Genomic DNA, 18,248 nt, shown 5'->3' with positions numbered 1-18,248 from the left:
GGTCTGCCATCACTCCCTCGCATCTCTTTAAAATAACATAAAACCATCGAGTTAAGCTTCAAGACCATCCAGGCGGAAATCACCGATGTTGTTTACAACAAAAAGTGTTACTGAAAATGCCACTTTTTATGTCGGTTTCATTTTGCTTAAGTTTTATGCATATGATATGGTTTACATTGTCGGGTTTTGTCATGAAAATTACGTCAAACTTGGTGGACGGAATTCATACCGACATTGCTTACAGTAATAAAAGGGTTTATTCTGTTGTTATTATCATTTTTGAAATTAAAATGTATATTAAAATTCATTGACTTTGTTTTCAACGGACATTGTAATGTCAAATCAATATAAAAGGAAACCTTGTTTCATCACCGTTATCGGTTTCTAAGTTTTTCGATCTAATGCACATTTCATCTGCGCCACGTGTATATGGGAAAAATTGCATTCTACGGCATTGCGCCGCGACTTGTTTTTATTAGTATTTTACCTGCATTTCATGGTGTGAATGATAGCTAGATACATATCTCTGCCATGCCCGGTGTGACTTCAGACTAAACTATATTGACATTCGTGTTAGTTAGAGGACAGGAACATTCCAGACTATCTACATGGTATTGATATGGATCAAAACAAGGCATATTTATGTTTATATCAGTATTTAGGCGCTATACTCATTGAGAGCTATACCAAATAGTACAGATAAAGCATTTGTTACCTATCAGCTGTAATGTCGATTTTCAACATCTGTTATATTGGAAACAAGTTAAACAGCCTTTCAACGTTTGAAATGAAATGCTCGATACCATGACATCTTTAGTATAAATTCATAAGCATTTTCGGTTACATTTGCAAACATGACTACAATTTTATCATGATGATTTTACATTAAGATGGCATAAATTTACATTGCGCTTACTCCCGCGGGAGACGCTTCGTCTTCTGTCCTCCCTGGTCCCGAAGACAAATTGTTTTATGTATGATAAGGGTAATTATGATGAAACAATAATCCCAACGCTTTGATATAAACCTACTTGAGAAGTTGTATTACCTTTATTTACAATGCGTTTTTGTTCTGTCCGTGTTTATTTTCAAGAATGTACACAGAACTATGTATGAAATTGATAAAAATAGTTTAATCGTCTCATTTTCAATTCGTAGATTAAGAAACTTTGTAATAACAATTGTTAATATTAATATATACAGCTGTAATTTTACTTTATTCTCCAGCATAAACAAATTCGAACTTTTATGATCGATTTCCATCAAATTTGTCGGGAACAGATCATCCGTATAATTTAAAGATTACATACAAGTATAGTGTTTTCATTAATGATATTAGCTATGCCAAGAATATAATGAAGTTGCCATTCATACTTTGAGACACATTGAGAAAAGAAACAAATTTCTAAACGGTTTTTCCGAAATACTTTGTTGGGAAATCCGGAAATGATATTTACTCCTACGGCTTCTTTGTCTTGGAGCTTTGGGGAATTGAGTAAGATGAGAAAGGGTTCTCGTTTGGTATCGTTATCTAAGAGATCAGTGACCATATTTTGTTATAGTCTCTGATTTACCGTATTCACACCTGTCTGAACGCATGTCTTTTATTGTCGATAAAATCATTTAACTGTTGATCTAGTATGGAGAATGTGAAGGTAAGTTAATGATACGTTAATGATCGGGATACCATCTGGCTACCAATAAACAGGTGTATAATAATAATACGATCAATACAAAACTTCTGTACTGCAATGTGGATCCTGCATCGCTCGATTTGAAGTGATTCACTTTATCGTCCATATTGTAATACCGTAATACATTTACCACAAGGTGGTGCTGAACACCGTTTATGAAAAACAATACATGGACAGTTTTTGGGGTTTTTTTTTAATTTGTTTTGTTTTTTTCTTAGCAGTTGTAAAAGAGGATATCTGGAAATAAAAGTAATGTTTCCTCAATTGAAAAGTATGGCTTAGTATGCAATGATATTTGTTAACCTGTGGATGTTTCATGAGTGTTATTTCGATGACTAGTACTATGTGTACACTGCCAACTTTACAGAAACATTACCAGGTGACATATATGTATAAGTATGTAGAAAAAAGTGTACGATTTGTCTTCGAAATGAAGTCTACTTCGGGAATATTCATTACACAACACTATGCTATAGCATTGCAATAGTGCCGATATGACGTAATCCCGCTACTCTTTGCCTTATGCCTGGTCTTGTATATGTGATTGATAAAGATGACAGTATACATATCGTATTAGTCGTCGAAACGTCACGCATGGAAACATCCACCGGTTGTGTAACAAATATCATTACATAAAAGAAGTGTTTCATATATCTTGGTGAGCTAACTCATGTAACAAACGTTTGTCAAATTTAAAAAAAAATACAGCTAGCTGTCTTGTCGTCTTCCGTCAAGAATCAGACAATGATCAAGTCAGTCGACACATGACATTTTTTTTTTTTTTTTTTTACTTATTTTTAACATTTCTACGCTTTCACAAATAAAGTTATCCAGGAATAAAAATGGTTTCCAAGAGTTTTCTTCCGTTTTTTTTTTTTTTTTTAACATAAAGATAGATGTGTTTGTAATAAGCTTGTGATTGTAATTGCCACTACCGAGATTGTGTAGGTAAAGCAGGGACGTAAATCTGATTGAAGAAACAACTATATGTGTAGATATTGTACAATATCGTGTCCGTGGAAACTTACTTAAGAGAAGTAGGTCTGTAGGTCTTCAACAATACTAAATTATAGAAGTGATGCATTTGATAATATACAATTTTCTGCAATTACATTACCAATAAGACAGACGCAAATGGCTTTATTATCGATATATTCAAGAATAGACAAATCACTATCATGATCAATATCAAGAGATTATTTTTTTATTGTTTTAGTACTTAGCATTACTGACGAGATATAGATATCCCAACTACTGTTTTATGCTGATTTTTAAAGAGCCATTTAAAAGCTATTTTTTAAAATGAACCCAACCATTGTCATGATTACGTAACAATTAGAACCAAAGCGGCCATCGACATTTACACTTATTATATACTAAAGCAGTCAGGGATAAAATCGATATTCCAATTAAATTGTTCAGCAATTTCTATTTATAAAAAAATATCTATCATCGTTATCATGGTTCGATATATTCAGATTAATCTAAATATGATTTTTAGATTTAGAATCAGAATTAAGATAATGGTCATTTTGAAATCGTTTTCTCCCAGTTACCACACTTTACACATTTGCATTTCTTCCGTGATTTCTGGACAATTACATAGAATTGGTCATCATTGACGCCATCGAATCAATACAAAATTTGTAATTTCTAGAAGATTCCATGAACACGAAAATGAAGCTGATTAAATGTCTAGTCCATGATCTTTGTTTACGTCATTAACTACTTATCATTCGCTGACCAGTCACCTAGGTTCATGATATGACGGTGTATCTACTTGACCAGTATCCGATACTTCCGTATGTGTGTCGCTCTGTATGGTCAGCTGACCGATAAATGTCATTTAGTAACTATCATGTAAATCAGTAGCGCCGCTGGACTCGCAGGACGCTATTACTATTTCTGTCACTATAACGATTCTAAGTAGTGATTCTTCTTGAACTAGCAACTTAGACATTGTTATCAAAAATATCAAGTAAAAATAAAATTATGGGATAAAGGAATGTTGCTATTTAGAAATGGAAAATTGATAACATAAAAATGGAAAATCATGGCATTTGACCAATCGTCAGGCAGTATGTAGCCTCGTGCCCGCAAACACACGTGTACCTTACACAATACAAAGTATCGTGCAGTTTGATCGACAGTTGGCAACCCGTCATATATCATAATGATGATAAACTAGAGAAACGTGCATTTTGTGTTGGTAAATAATGAAATATCAAACATGCTGTATTGTTTTTCTCGTGATATTTGTTATAAGATTAACAAAAAGGTATGATAAGATAAATCATTATATGTTTTATTTCATATTCAAGGTAAAAAAAAAAGTGAAAGACATGTTCGAACAATGATAACAGATGCATAATTTATGTTCTTTTCTTTTTTACAAACAAAAGTATTGCCTTTCAAACTAGAATTGCAAAGACGAAATTATTTACAAAAAAAAACCCAACAATAATTGATATGCGAATAGTGATCCAATCAGGATTTTGATATGATTATCATTATTATTTGCCATCATTGCTATCTTCCGGCAAGGTGTTTCATGAACAAAAAGGTCAAAGGGTTTATTTGCATACAAATGCTTTTATTTGCATAACATTATGTTATTAGTGTATGATTGTAATCTTTGAGCTGAATCATCAATGAAACACTGATAGGGAAATTGTCAGGGGATTGTCAGAATAACCACGAGCATTGTTAGGCTCTAGACTGTATACTGGTAACACACTAAAATTTGATTAATTGATTGTTAAATGGCTGCTTCCTAATGATGATTTATCAGATTTTTTAATTTCATTCAATCAGTCACTTAAAGGGTCAAGAAAGCAGAATTATTATGTAGGAGTAAAGAGTGTTAAAAACAGGTGAGTGAAATCGTAATTAAAACCACACAATGGAATTGCACTTGTATACTGTCCATATGCTATTGTAGAAACTTTGTTTTGAAAGCAAGGTTAACAGAAAAGTCTTGTTTTGCATATATTACATGTGATAATCCTATGCTATAACCCTTATGAATAGAGTGTATAGGTAAGAAAACAGGGCCTACGCATGGACACAGGTAAATACGTCATCACCCAACAATGACGGTATGTAGCTTATCATAGGAAGTCTGGCCAACCAATATCGGTACGGCAACATACAAATACCCAACTGTTTATATTTTTCAAAAATGATTTGCATCTTTACCAAAAAGTATAAATATGGCGAAAATGGCAGCTTCTCAGTATATGTCTGGTTGCTAAGACGATCAACAGTCACCTCCTGCTCTCCTAACATCTGTTACTAGTTAATTACCTGAGATACTACAGACATCTTGATGGATTTCCACTATGTAAGTCAGATACATATGAAAACCGTGCATAATATTTTTCTGGAATGTCATGCTAATTAACAACACATTACTAACATTCTAGTTGCGTTCCGATGCATTTTACTTCATTCAGATCCTAATTTTTGCATTTGGTATTCACAATCGGCATGAAAAGTTCTCATAATTAAAATTTGCTTCTGTATTCTTTTTTTAAAAGATAGCAATATCTTTCCTGAGAATTAACCGATACAAATTATATTTCAATTTATGTTGAAATATTTGAGACACTTCCTTTTGTTATACCACGATGATTTACTTCTGAGGCAATGCGATCTATAATTAAACTTTAATATCAACATTTGGTATGCCATTTTACTTATTTTATAACTTTCATAAGAAGACTTTAATGTCACAGGGATATCGAATCACAACTAGATTTCAGGACAATGAATTCTATTTTGATTACATATTTGTTTTAATCAAATTTGCATTATGAATTTATTTCATTGCTACTATTTGCTGAAAGTTCGATTTATTCCATTTATTAGCTATGCTTTAAAGTTATATATGTCGTATTTTTCATACTCACGAATCAAGATAAGCTTTTAATATGTTATTTATTACCAAAAGCTACCAACATTTTGGAAATTACAGTACTTTTTTAATGTTACATATACAAATAACAGCTGAAAATTATTTTTGGCAGTACTGCCAAAAATCATTATATTTACATTTATAGTGAAGTGCAATAAGTAAATACGGCCAGACCATGAAGCCAAATTGTGGTCTACAATTTCATTATACATTAGTGATATCTGCAGTTATGTTTCCATTAAACATACATATCAAGGCATAAAACGACCATTTTACAGTTCATAATTTATATGTTTTAAGTAACGTTTATATGACATCTGAAGCCATTTGATTGATTTTTCACAGCTTAATTCATCAAACCTTGTGGTTTTGAATAGATTAATGAAGTAAAAATAACATGTCAAAATGTAAACTTTAAGGTATTCTATCAGATGTTTTAAATTGAATGTTTTAGTCGGGAAATCAATTGCTTAACGACCATTGGCATGCATGCAATATCCAAGCATATTTTATTAGGGAGCCATATACGGAATAATCAGGTATCGAACAAAAAAACAAGAAATCCGTTTCAGTATTATGTTCATATATTATGATACAACGACAATTGAACTTAGAGAAATTAACTATCATATCCCCGTCATAAATCAGAAAAATAGATAATTGTGCATGAAATGATTGTTGTCGATATGCGATTAATATGTGTAAAACCCATTAGATCGGGAGAAAAGTCAATAACGAGATAGATGTCTGTGTGGAGGTTATTCACTGTGTAATGATCAGGCCTATAACAAACGTTTGACAGCTCTCGTTTACAGAGATACACTTTGCGCCAATAAACTCTCTTGTTGGCTATTTTCTAGTATCTCCTGCCATTAATTCTACATAACTTGTGACCCAAATCATCGTCGCCATGCCCCGACAATACAACACTCAGCAACTGTAATAATCTTGACAATCTGTACAAAGAAATGGCTCCGTCCATTTCTCTCACATTTCATCTGTGTCCTCGCTGAGGTCGGCTGCGGTTATAATGTCCTAACTTAATTGCAAATGATGTGACTATATAAACCCTTTGTCGCTATACCTAGGTGACACTTATACTCGAACAGCACATTCGGAGGGAGGTTATAGGAACAGCATCGTGGAGAGTGTGAATTCGAAAGGAAGAGACATGTGCCATATTACCTTTAGTCTTATAAACTTGTTTTCTAGGTTTTTAACATCAACTTCAGTTGTTGTTAAATACAACAATATTTAAGAATCATTTTTTGGATTTTTTATTTTTGTTTCGTGAATATGGACGCTGAAGTGTTTTATGAAGGATTAATACCGATTTAAAGATTAGAAAATGTTGGAATTCACGCAGAAAGGGAAATTGGTATGTAAATTACCTGTCTTTCACTAGTTAAACTCCTGTAGATTTATATTGAATTTCTCGTTACTACGTAAAAACTTATCCAGTTTTACTTAGAATCCGGGTTTTACAAGAAGTTGTGTAGGTTTTATAACCAATCGAAGTTTTTAAATGAGCTTTTCCTAGAATTGAAACTTTGACAAAACTAGTAACTTCTTTTACTGATTTTATTTTTCAGATGATTAATCCAAAGTATGGCATCAAGTTGCTGATTTTGGCTGTTACAATAAGCCATTTAACTGACGCTTCGTCTCTCAGAAATACACGTAGAGGTCATCGGAAATCTAGACGGAATATGTCTGAAGAAGTTATGATTAACGACAAAGTGCCTGGATACTGGAAAGTTCGAAATCATGATGAGACGTTTTTTCCAATTCTTGGAAACCATACCGAAAATGTTGCGCTGACTCATGTCGCGTTTTCAGTTGGAAAACCAACACTTCCGCCATCATTTCAAGATATGACGACTAAAAGTATTCCAGTTGCAACCGAACATTTAAAAATTAGTCAAAAAAGATTGAAAAAGGGGAAAAGCAACCACAATAAGAAGGACAGACGCCAGCGCAAACGGAGACATGGACATGGTTTGTCTGAAATTGGTCGGAAAAGGCGGCGTAGATCGCATGGCGGGAACCACGTGCGTTATGGCAGCCCAATGAGCGCGTGTACGAGTATGAGTGATTGGGTGCAGATATCGGAATCTGTTAATATGTGGGGACATAGAGTGACAGTTTTACCTTATATAGAGGTAGGAGGAAGAAGAATTGATCAGTATATTTACGAAACTGTTTGTGTAGATGCAGGATCCCCCTGTTTAGGAACAGATAGAAGACACTTTCAGTCAGAGTGCGTGACAAAGAAAATATTTTCTTACGCATTTATAAGAAATGAGGCTGGGGAAGAGGATTGGAGTCTTATAGAAATCAACGGTTCGTGTAACTGTAAAATACAACGAAAGCACCGGACCGGACAGCGCAGCCTTTTGGATCACCTTTCCAACACCAATGGATCCTAGTCGACGTTAAAAATTGTAGGTTATTATTTATTAATTATTTAATTGTACATGTACATAATAATTTTATTTATTTTCTAAATCCGTATGAATATTTTCGTCCCTGTCGATGTCCCGTATTAACCGCTTTGTTTGTTTTTTATTTGCTTTATAGGAGCATTGTCATGGTATGTGACTAACATACAAAAATTACATTACGTTTTTGAGGTAATTTTGTCATTATTGTTTTTACCAAGTTTGATACACATAGTTGCTGTAAGCTATCATTTTCATCCCATCATATCCATTTTTGCATTTCCTTATCATTGTTTGTTTTTGCTATATTGATAACCATACTACTGTGGAAATTAGAGGTAATCATCATATCATAGATACTAATGTTTCAATTGAATTTTCATAAATCTTTATCTTTAAAGATAATATGATTACATTGATTCTAGGTATAAAGTTTTTTATGAATACTCCGAAAGAGGATTAAGACATATGTCATTTTATATGCCTTTGTTCAATAACGCTTCGCAGTTTTTTTCTCTCCATCCTTCGGAATATTGACCCCATTTATAGCTTTATCGCGCTTATGTACACAGATACATGTGACAGGTGCTACACGTTTTTTTCTCTAACGACCATTTGTGTACAAAGATGTATAAGGTACGATCTGGTCACATGACCAGTCGAGATATATCGCCTAATATAGATCTATATGATCGGCAATCAAATTCATGCACAAGGTCATACAACTTCCCAGTACACTGTTCATGTCCTTAATGAGAGGTTCTTCTATGTTGATGCTCCATTAGTTTACCTGCATACCTGGATTTACCTGTATGCTAATGTATTGTTAACACTGACAGGTGCCCGTCCATCAATCTCCATCTCTATGAACAAATGGTCTTGTAATTAAAGATGTTTTATTTTTCAAATTGACCACATATTGAATATATTTTATTGACAATGAAAAAAGGTCATTCATAAAAAAGACAATAATTGATTGTTATATCTTTATCTAAGTACACAGTTGTATTGTTTTGTCAGATTTGACGCTTTTCGTGAAACCACTAAACGTTACTCAACGAGCAGTGAAATTACTATTTATAATTAAATATGTACATATTTTAAAGGTAAATATAATCCGACCAATGTGTATCAAACAAAAATAGCACATATTACTTTGTCCTTTAATGATAAATATAATTATATGTAAATTAATTATGCTTATTATATCGGTCACATGCCCCTACAATGACGTCAGCACAATTCTCGTTTTCTTTGATTTTTACTGGCATTATAAGATTTTCAAATAAAAAATGAATTCTCTGATATATTGTTTTAACAATAGAGCTCATTTAATTTTGGTTTCGAAAATCTTTTCTATTTCAAAAAAGAAGAAACAACTATGCTAGCTTATCCGATCTTATTAATCTGCAATTGTGTCTTAGAAGCTTTCCAACTTTAAGAATCATAGTGTCCATATGTAAAAGAAATTCCGAATTTTACACTTACTCGTAGAATTTCGTACAAAAAGTGCCATGTCATTGAAATACAGTAGCTATTAGCAGTGACATTCTGTTAGACTTTGTTGGTAAAATGAAGTCGGAGTTCGTTGAAAAACAGAAACAGGGACAGAAACGCCAATTAGCAGAATAGCCCATATGGTGACCGTATATGGATATTGTTGTGTTCATTATGATGTGTATATCGTATCACATGCAAAAATTGTCACAGAATTTTCGATTACTTTAGTAGTTACTCTGAAGCTGTAATATGAATATATCTGCTCTTATTTCCCCGACAAAATACACTGGGTGTCTTAAAAACGATCTGTGGCTCTTATTAGTCCATATAAATGAGAAATTTGTTTATCAAATTCATGCATTCGATAGCCGCGTATCGTTTGACTTACTAGTATTCTCTATATACCATTTGAAGTAATTCGTAACCTACAGACTTATGTTTGATATGATCCCATGTCTTCTGGAAAATCCTGTTACTTCTATTAAGTAACATTATTAAGCTTCTATTACTTCTTTGACCCCTATTACTATGATAGAAACTCATGTTTCACGGGTTACTATTCCATATATCATCTAACATTGTAATTAGTTCTGGGCAGAATTACCTTCTTTCAATATGATTCTATACAAATGACTCCTTACTCACGGATATTATTACATGTAAGGAGATAAAATCATAAATTGATATTCTAGAATCTTAGACATATTCTTAAGAGACGTAAACTGACCGGTTACTATCTGTTAATTAACATACCTTGTGGTAAAAAAAACGTTTTTAACAAGATTCGACTTTCTTTTTTCTTTTTTTTTCTTTTTTTAGTTGATTTAAAGATGTTTTAGCTTATTGCTTTACGGAAAAAAGATTAATTGCCTTGATATATTGGAATAATTTTGCTCATTAGTCCAGTTTCCCTACTTATGTAAGTATTGGTAAGGCCTTGCGCTAAAAAAATAATCGCGACAGCTCAGACCGGATCGCATCTCACATTTCGAAGACAAATTACTGCCGATAGAATACCTATTGAGTGCTTCCTTTACTAGAAGCATGCATTTCCCTGGTGTTAAATAAAGAACTTTTTATTTTATTGTACAATCTATATCGGCATTATTTGATGACCATACAAGATGCCATAGACGGAAAGAAACCTGTCAAATACTGCTGATAATTGATACTGCTCAACAAGTCTAATTGTTGACCTTTCGAATCTATTTCATTTTCGAGTGCGTTGCAAGTAACGAAATAGCGAAGTATTAAGAAGCCTAGAGTAATCGAGATTCTTTATATGTTATAGGTGACAAAACGGTAATATCTAAAGGTCAACTATACACCAATCTTATTGATGATACACAAACAAAAGTTTAGTCATTTTTAAACATCTTATAAGATATTTGATATGACGTTTTGTACGATTAGTTAATATCCATTTAGGTTTCATTGCATCACATATTTCAAGTCCTTGACAATTGTTTGCTTGTATTTTATTAGTTAACAGTATTTTGGTTGGTTGTTTCAAATGAATACAAAGTTGACCAAACATACAGATTCTTACAAAAACAGACGAACTAAAATAGCCATGGAAATGTGTATTTGGATTAACTTTAGAGATTTCCTCGACCTTATCTCAATTATTCAATATGCAAAACCACAAAAAGATTATTATTATCTACGATAATTTGATACAGAACCTCATCATCAAGCAGTCAGTCTATCATATAATAAGATGTATTTCTGTAGCAAAACATATCTAACTTTACAGCATACAAGTGAGTGTCGTTAAAATGTTCGACACGATGATTATTACTTATGATGATTATTAATCATTTAACCAGACCAACAATTAACTTTCACCATGTAATCAATAGGAATTCGAGTCACAATACTTCTACTTTGATTGTAAACTAGTTGTAAGTCATCCTCGATACTCCAGGGGTTCCGATCACTTACGATCTCTACACCCCTGGACTATCTCATAGTGAAATTGAAGGCAGCTCAGCAGAAAACATTTGACCAATCACAAGCTAGCAAAGATTTCTTTTGAAGACTACAGAGAGAACGACGCCTAACATCAAAGCCACACAGTCAACCACAGTGTACCGTTATACGCCTCTTTTGATGTACATCAAATGACTAAATTATCTGTTCTATTCTGTTGCCTCCAGTTTTACTATGAGATAGTCCAGGGGTGTAGAGATCGTAAGTGATCGGAACCCCTGGAATATCGAGGATGGTTGTAAGTAAGCTTCTAACGAAGGGATATCCGGAAGACTACTATCATTAAATCCTTTTTTCGTTCTTATATTGCCTCGTCGTTTACAAGTCGTTGTAACCAAATCATCTACCTGTTTTGATCCATTTGAATAATGTCGTTGTTCCACTGTTTTGACTCATGTTTTAACACATCAGTGTGTTGTAAGGTTTATTTTACAAACATTGTTTTAGATGTTGTACCATTACAATGAGTATATGTTGTTTTACATAATGTCATGATAAACTTATATGTTATTGTGTTCATCAAAAGTTTAGATGTTGTTTTCAGTAAAACCCCTATAACTCGAACAGCAGGGGACCAGGTTAATAGATCGAGGAATACGGGGTAGTTGACTGCATAATTTGCCTCGGATACTTTTGTCACATCACAATAGTTTGTGTAGTTTTTTTTATCACATATACATATTTTACATTTTTTTAATCAAACTTATTACAAGCAATGATACAATTTTTAAACTGCCATTTTTATTCTTACAATAATCCAAAAAATACGATATTATTGTGACATTATCTTAAATATAAAAATCTGGTACAAAAACATTCGAAGTTTTGGAAGACGATCACCCCTCCCCAACCGGATATATCGTTACCGGGAAAGTAACACATACATAAAATGAATTGTTATATAACCCAATTCTAAAACGTAATCTGTATTAACTTAAAAGTTAGTAAAAATATGTTTAACAGTTGTTATAAATAAAACATTCAGTGTAGTAACATTTATGCTTTTCATTCCCTCATTTATCATGTTACATATCATTATAATTTGTTATTCAATACAATATCACATATTCACTATTTTTTTCATTATTTGAATGGGATGATATCAATATTTTCAATGTGGTGCTCGCTTTTTTTATTTATTTATACATCTTTGTTGTTATGAAGATGTATATTTTTTGTGAACACGTGATTTTGTTTTTAAAATATCGAAGATAAAAGTATTGAACTTTAAAGTTCTTGTTATATATTTTTTGTATGTTTTGTATGAAATATTAAAGGAGATGGAGTGTCCTTATTGTTGCCAAAATATTTGTGTCAATTACACATAGTATGTTTCCTACGGGAATTAATCAGCATGTTGGCTTTTTATCATCCGAAGACAAAGTCTCTCTCGGTCGGTACCTTTTTTATTAGAATTTATTTTGGAATTTATTGGAATATCATGATGGTTTTCTTTTTATAAATACTCCTTTAAGGTAATGATGTAGTTAGGACCATGACAAGTAGATTAGGATATTTCTCCCTGTAACGTTGCATAAAAGCACCACGCCAAAAAGTGTACAATTTTCGAGAATTCATTTTATACACTATACCGCTATCAAGGTTCATTAGACTTTTATAGATGTATAACCCAGAGAAGACGATGTGTTGTTACACGTTGTACCCCGGAGACTGAATACTTGGAACAGATCACTTGTAGTGTATTCGATAGGTTTTCTAAGTTATCAAGCCTCCGAGATACCAACATGTACTTTATTTTTAACGACATTTTTGTACGTGCCAAACTCCTCTGCAAAAAGAGGGCGCCATATTTGGTTGTCTTTGCCACCCGGTGTATTTCTATATACTGAAATATCATTCATAGTTTAACTCGACGTTTTTCTCATCGTTTTTAGATTTATATACATACTTGTACATCATCTAAATCTCATGTTGTTTTAGGCAATATCTAGCTTACAATTTCGGAGAAGTTCGTTTATGTTTATTGTGACAAGAACGAAAATTTAAGAATGAAAATTCAACTTGCAAGTTTATAATGGTCAGTCTTATTAAGATACAAATTCCAAAGATTTCATTTTGAAATAAAGAATAATTTACTGAGGGTCTCCGATTTTGTTATTTAGAAACTGCCTATTATAGAATATCATTGTTCATTTTACGTAAGACATTGATATTTGGCGTCTTGCCTTATATTTTTCATAACAATGTGTTCTTGTTTTGATGTTGTTTGTTGAGGTATGGAAAATGTTTGTTAGAATTGATGTATTCCTCATTTAAAAGAGGCATATCTGTCTAATATGAGGATTATGCTTATCCTTTTTAAACGGGTGTCTTCCTATGTAGTAGAAGAATTATATTAAATGTATTATCAGTTAATCTGTGGATGTTTTAAAGTCTCTTGAATATATTTTTACTAATCTGAATAATAATTAATGAAATTTTTGTGTTATTTTGGTTTCTCTTATGATTTAAAATGGTATTTTCACGTTAAAACTTCTTGTTTCAAAGGATGGGAATCGATGATTTAAAACGACGTCTGTACTCGTCAAAAGAAGCGATGTTGAGCGATCTCGTGTAAATTGAGTGTTTGAAATTCTTAGATTTAATTGTCGTCTTGTAAATTTCTGTATTAAGTCATTTAAGCTCATGTTGCGTTTTATAATATATCATTATCGTGGCATAATTCTTATTAAGTTTTTTTTTCACTTATCATTTCCATCTTTATTTTGGATTTACTATTATTTTCTATTGTAAAAGTTATTCGTGTAGTAATTTATATGTAAATTTATTTTTTGGTGAAATCACGATGATTTCTTGGATTTGTAACCGATTTACAGTTTGTATACCTGTCACGCACAATGCGTCTTGCTATATATAGCTAGGTTTACCGTCTTCATGGACGAAATGCATTTTGATACCAAGGATGACGTCATCGTTGTTCCATGGCATGATTTTATACCTGACCTTATACTGTTCGTATGCCTAAACATGTTTAAGATTCCAATTAATGTCCATCAAAATGACAAAAAAGTTCCTAATCCGAGAAAACTGTAATATTTTCTACGTGTGATTTCTAGAATTCTCATTCATATATAGCACCAATGGTTTAAATCTTAATCTCATGCACTGATTATATCTTCATGCAGGGAAGTAATATTTTATGAACATGTATGTATTGGTACGTCATCAATTTGTAAACAAATAGCATGTTCTTCTTATAAAGAAGATATGAATAATCATCTGCTCTAAGAAGACAAATATCACTGATTATCGATTTTACTTACTCAGCACATCAATTGGAATCTTTACATTTCTCCAGTGAAACTGTGCCTTTTAATGAATTGATCTCAATCACCCAAGGTGATTTATAATCTCGTAACATATGTCCAATGCTTAGAACAGACTTTCATTTAATGGTTTTACTGTGTGTATTTCTATTCTACTTTTATACTTTCTCACAATGTGTTGATTTAAAACTTACATGTTGTCACGTCTGTCAGCATTTTGAAGGACGAGGAAAATAGGGTGTAATGGGAGTTCGTGTATGGAGGTACGTAACCAAGGTGATATCCAACATTGCTGTGTAACAACAACTGTGATATGTTGTCATTATGTGACAAAAATGTGTCGGACTCACTGATTGGGTGTTGTCATAGAAACTGTGAGCTCGGATTCTTAAAATCACACTTTGTTACTGATTTGTACCGATATTTGTATTCAAATAAAAGTTTGAACTATTTATTCGTATTGTTTCGTCTCATTATCAATATTTAACACAACCAAGGAATAGCGAAATGAAGTAAAGAAGGGATTTTGCTAAAATATTTAAGGATTAACTTGAATAGATTTTTTATGTTATGGAGATATAACACAAAAATCTGAGTGTACTCTAAATAAACCGCGAAGCGGTTTATGATGAGAGTACAATCAGATTTTTGTGTTATATCTCCATAACATAAAAAATCTATTCAAATTAATCCTTATAATTCAATTTACTAAAGATAATCTCTTCAACATTTAAAATTCATTTTGGGACTCTTTTGTCTATGAAATCATCACGCCGTCATCTCAGCCAATCAGAAGCAACGTTATAAACGGCGACGCCATTTTTTCCTTTATGGGCTGATAAAGTAAATTTTTAAGCCAATGAAAATGCTCGTAACAAGCAAAATTGAATTATATAACAGTTGACACGATACTAAGGACAAACTCAAACGAAATGGATATCTCAACATTAAATACTATGAAACTTCATATTTATTCCTATTTGAGGAGAAAAAGGGAGAGTCAATACAGAAAACAAATTGAGGAACATGAATTCCAAAAGTTGTCTACAATAAAATATTAAACCTTTATCCCCCTTTTCGTTTAAGGAGTAGTGATGTTCACTCACGGAAATATTTTTTTCTCTCTTGATTTCTGTTAAGTCGAATTATTTCCGAATCTTATTGTGCTTCTGAGCCAGAAAATGGTCGACAACAAAATTCCACAAGATGTGGCATACAACTTTGTGTTAATTTGTAATATTAACTTTTAATTTCTTCTATTAGTATTATTGAATTGAGCTGAATATTGGTTAAGGAAGGGCAAATTATGAAGCATTATTTTCACCCTCGAAAACGTTGCTAGATCCCTTATCTAAGGAAAAAAATTAAAAAGCCCAATAATATAGGCAGGTTTAGCGGACTAATGTTAGGATAGATTTTCCTTTCGTATGAAAGTATGAAAAAAATTAAAGTGGCAAACATAGATGGGAAGCACAGTTGGTTGTCATTGGAAATATATAATTGCCTTATATGAAGAACTAGCCACCAGGTATTGGCTATTCTACAAGATCTAGACACCACACACACTGTTGTACATCAGGTATTGGCTATTCTATAAGATCTAGCCACCACACACACTGTTGTCCATCAGGTATTGGTTATTCTATAAGATCTAGCCACCACACACACTGTTGTACATCAGGTATTGGCTATTCTATAAGATCTAGACACCACACACACTGTTGTACATCAGGTATTGGCTATTCTATAAGATCTAGACACCATACACACTGTTGTCCATCAGGTATTGGCTATTCTATAAGATCTAGCCACCACACACACTGTTGTACATCAGGTATTGGCTATTCTATAAGATCTAGACACCACACACACTGTTGTACATCAGGTATTGGTTATTCTATAAGATCTAGCCACCACACACACTGTTGTCCATTAGGTATTGGCTATTCTATAAGATCTAGACACCACACACACTGTTGTCCATCAGGTATTGGTTATTCTATAAGATCTAGCCACCACACACACTGTTGTACATCAGGTATTGGCTATTCTATAAGATCTAGCCACCACACACACTGTTGTCCATCAGGTATTGGTTATTCTATAAGATCTAGCCACCACACACACTGTTGTCCATCAGGTATTAGCTATTCTATAAGATCTAGCCACCACACACACTGTTGTCCATCAGGTATTGGCTATTCTATAAGATCTAGACACCACACACACTGTTGTACATCAGGTATTGGCTATTCTATAAGATCTAGACACCACACACAATGTTTACGTCATGTATTGGCTATTCTATAAGATCTAGCCACCACACACACTGTTGTCCATCAGGTATTAGCTATTCTATAAGATCTAGACACCACACACACTGTTGTCCATCAGATATTGGCTATTCTATAAGATCTAGACACCACACACACTGTTGTCCATCAGGTATTGGCTATTCTATAAGATCTAGACACCATACACACTGTTGTCCATCAGGTATTAGCTATTCTATAAGATCTAGCCACCACACACACTGTTGTCCATCAGGTATTAGCTATTCTATAAGATCTAGCCACCACACACACTGTTGTCCATCAGATATTGGCTATTCTATAAGATCTAGACACCACACACAATGTTTACGTCATGTATTGGCTATTCTATAAGATCTAGCCACCACACACACTGTTGTCCATCAGGTATTAGCTATTCTATAAGATCTAGCCACCACACACACTGTTGTCCATCAGATATTGGCTATTCTATAAGATCTAGACACCATACACACTGTTGTCCATCAGGTATTGGCTATTCTATAAGATCTAGACACCACACACAATGTTTACGTCATGTATTGGCTATTCTATAAGATCTAGCCACCACACACACTGTTGTCCATCAGGTATTGGCTATTCTATAAGATCTAGACACCACACACACTGTTGTCCATCAGGTATTGGTTATTCTATAAGATCTAGCCACCACACACACTGTTGTCCATCAGGTATTAGCTATTCTCTAAGATCTAGACACCACACACACTGTTGTCCATCAGGTATTAGCTATTCTATAAGATCTAGCCACCACACACACTGTTGTCCATCAGATATTGGCTATTCTATAAGATCTAGACACCACACACAATGTTTACGTCATGTATTGGCTATTCTATAAGATCTAGCCACCACACACACTGTTGTCCATCAGGTATTAGCTATTCTATAAGATCTAGCCACCACACACACTGTTGTCCATCAGATATTGGCTATTCTATAAGATCTAGACACCACACACACTGTTGTCCATCAGGTATTAGCTATTCTATAAGATCTAGACACCATACACACTGTTGTCCATCAGGTATTGGCTATTCTATAAGATCTAGACACCACACACAATGTTTACGTCATGTATTGGC

General features: G+C 33.2%; 1 protein-coding gene across 1 annotated transcript; it reads left to right on the top strand.

The window, feature by feature from the left end:
• The first annotated feature begins 1,640 nt into the window (after positions 1–1,640).
• Positions 1,641–15,282, top strand: LOC138333366 (nerve growth factor-like). The gene is made up of 2 exons (XM_069281746.1): positions 1,641–1,655; positions 7,203–15,282. Exons 1-2 carry the CDS (start codon positions 1,641–1,643, stop codon positions 8,037–8,039), a joined length of 852 nt encoding a protein of 283 aa, XP_069137847.1. The 3' UTR covers positions 8,040–15,282.
• Positions 15,283–18,248: the final 2,966 nt, after the last annotated feature.

The sequence above is a fragment of the Argopecten irradians genome, chromosome 1 (assembly GCF_041381155.1).
Source record: "Argopecten irradians isolate NY chromosome 1, Ai_NY, whole genome shotgun sequence".
NCBI lineage: Eukaryota > Metazoa > Mollusca > Bivalvia > Pectinida > Pectinidae > Argopecten > Argopecten irradians.
This window is presented reverse-complemented; position numbering and strand designations above follow the sequence as displayed.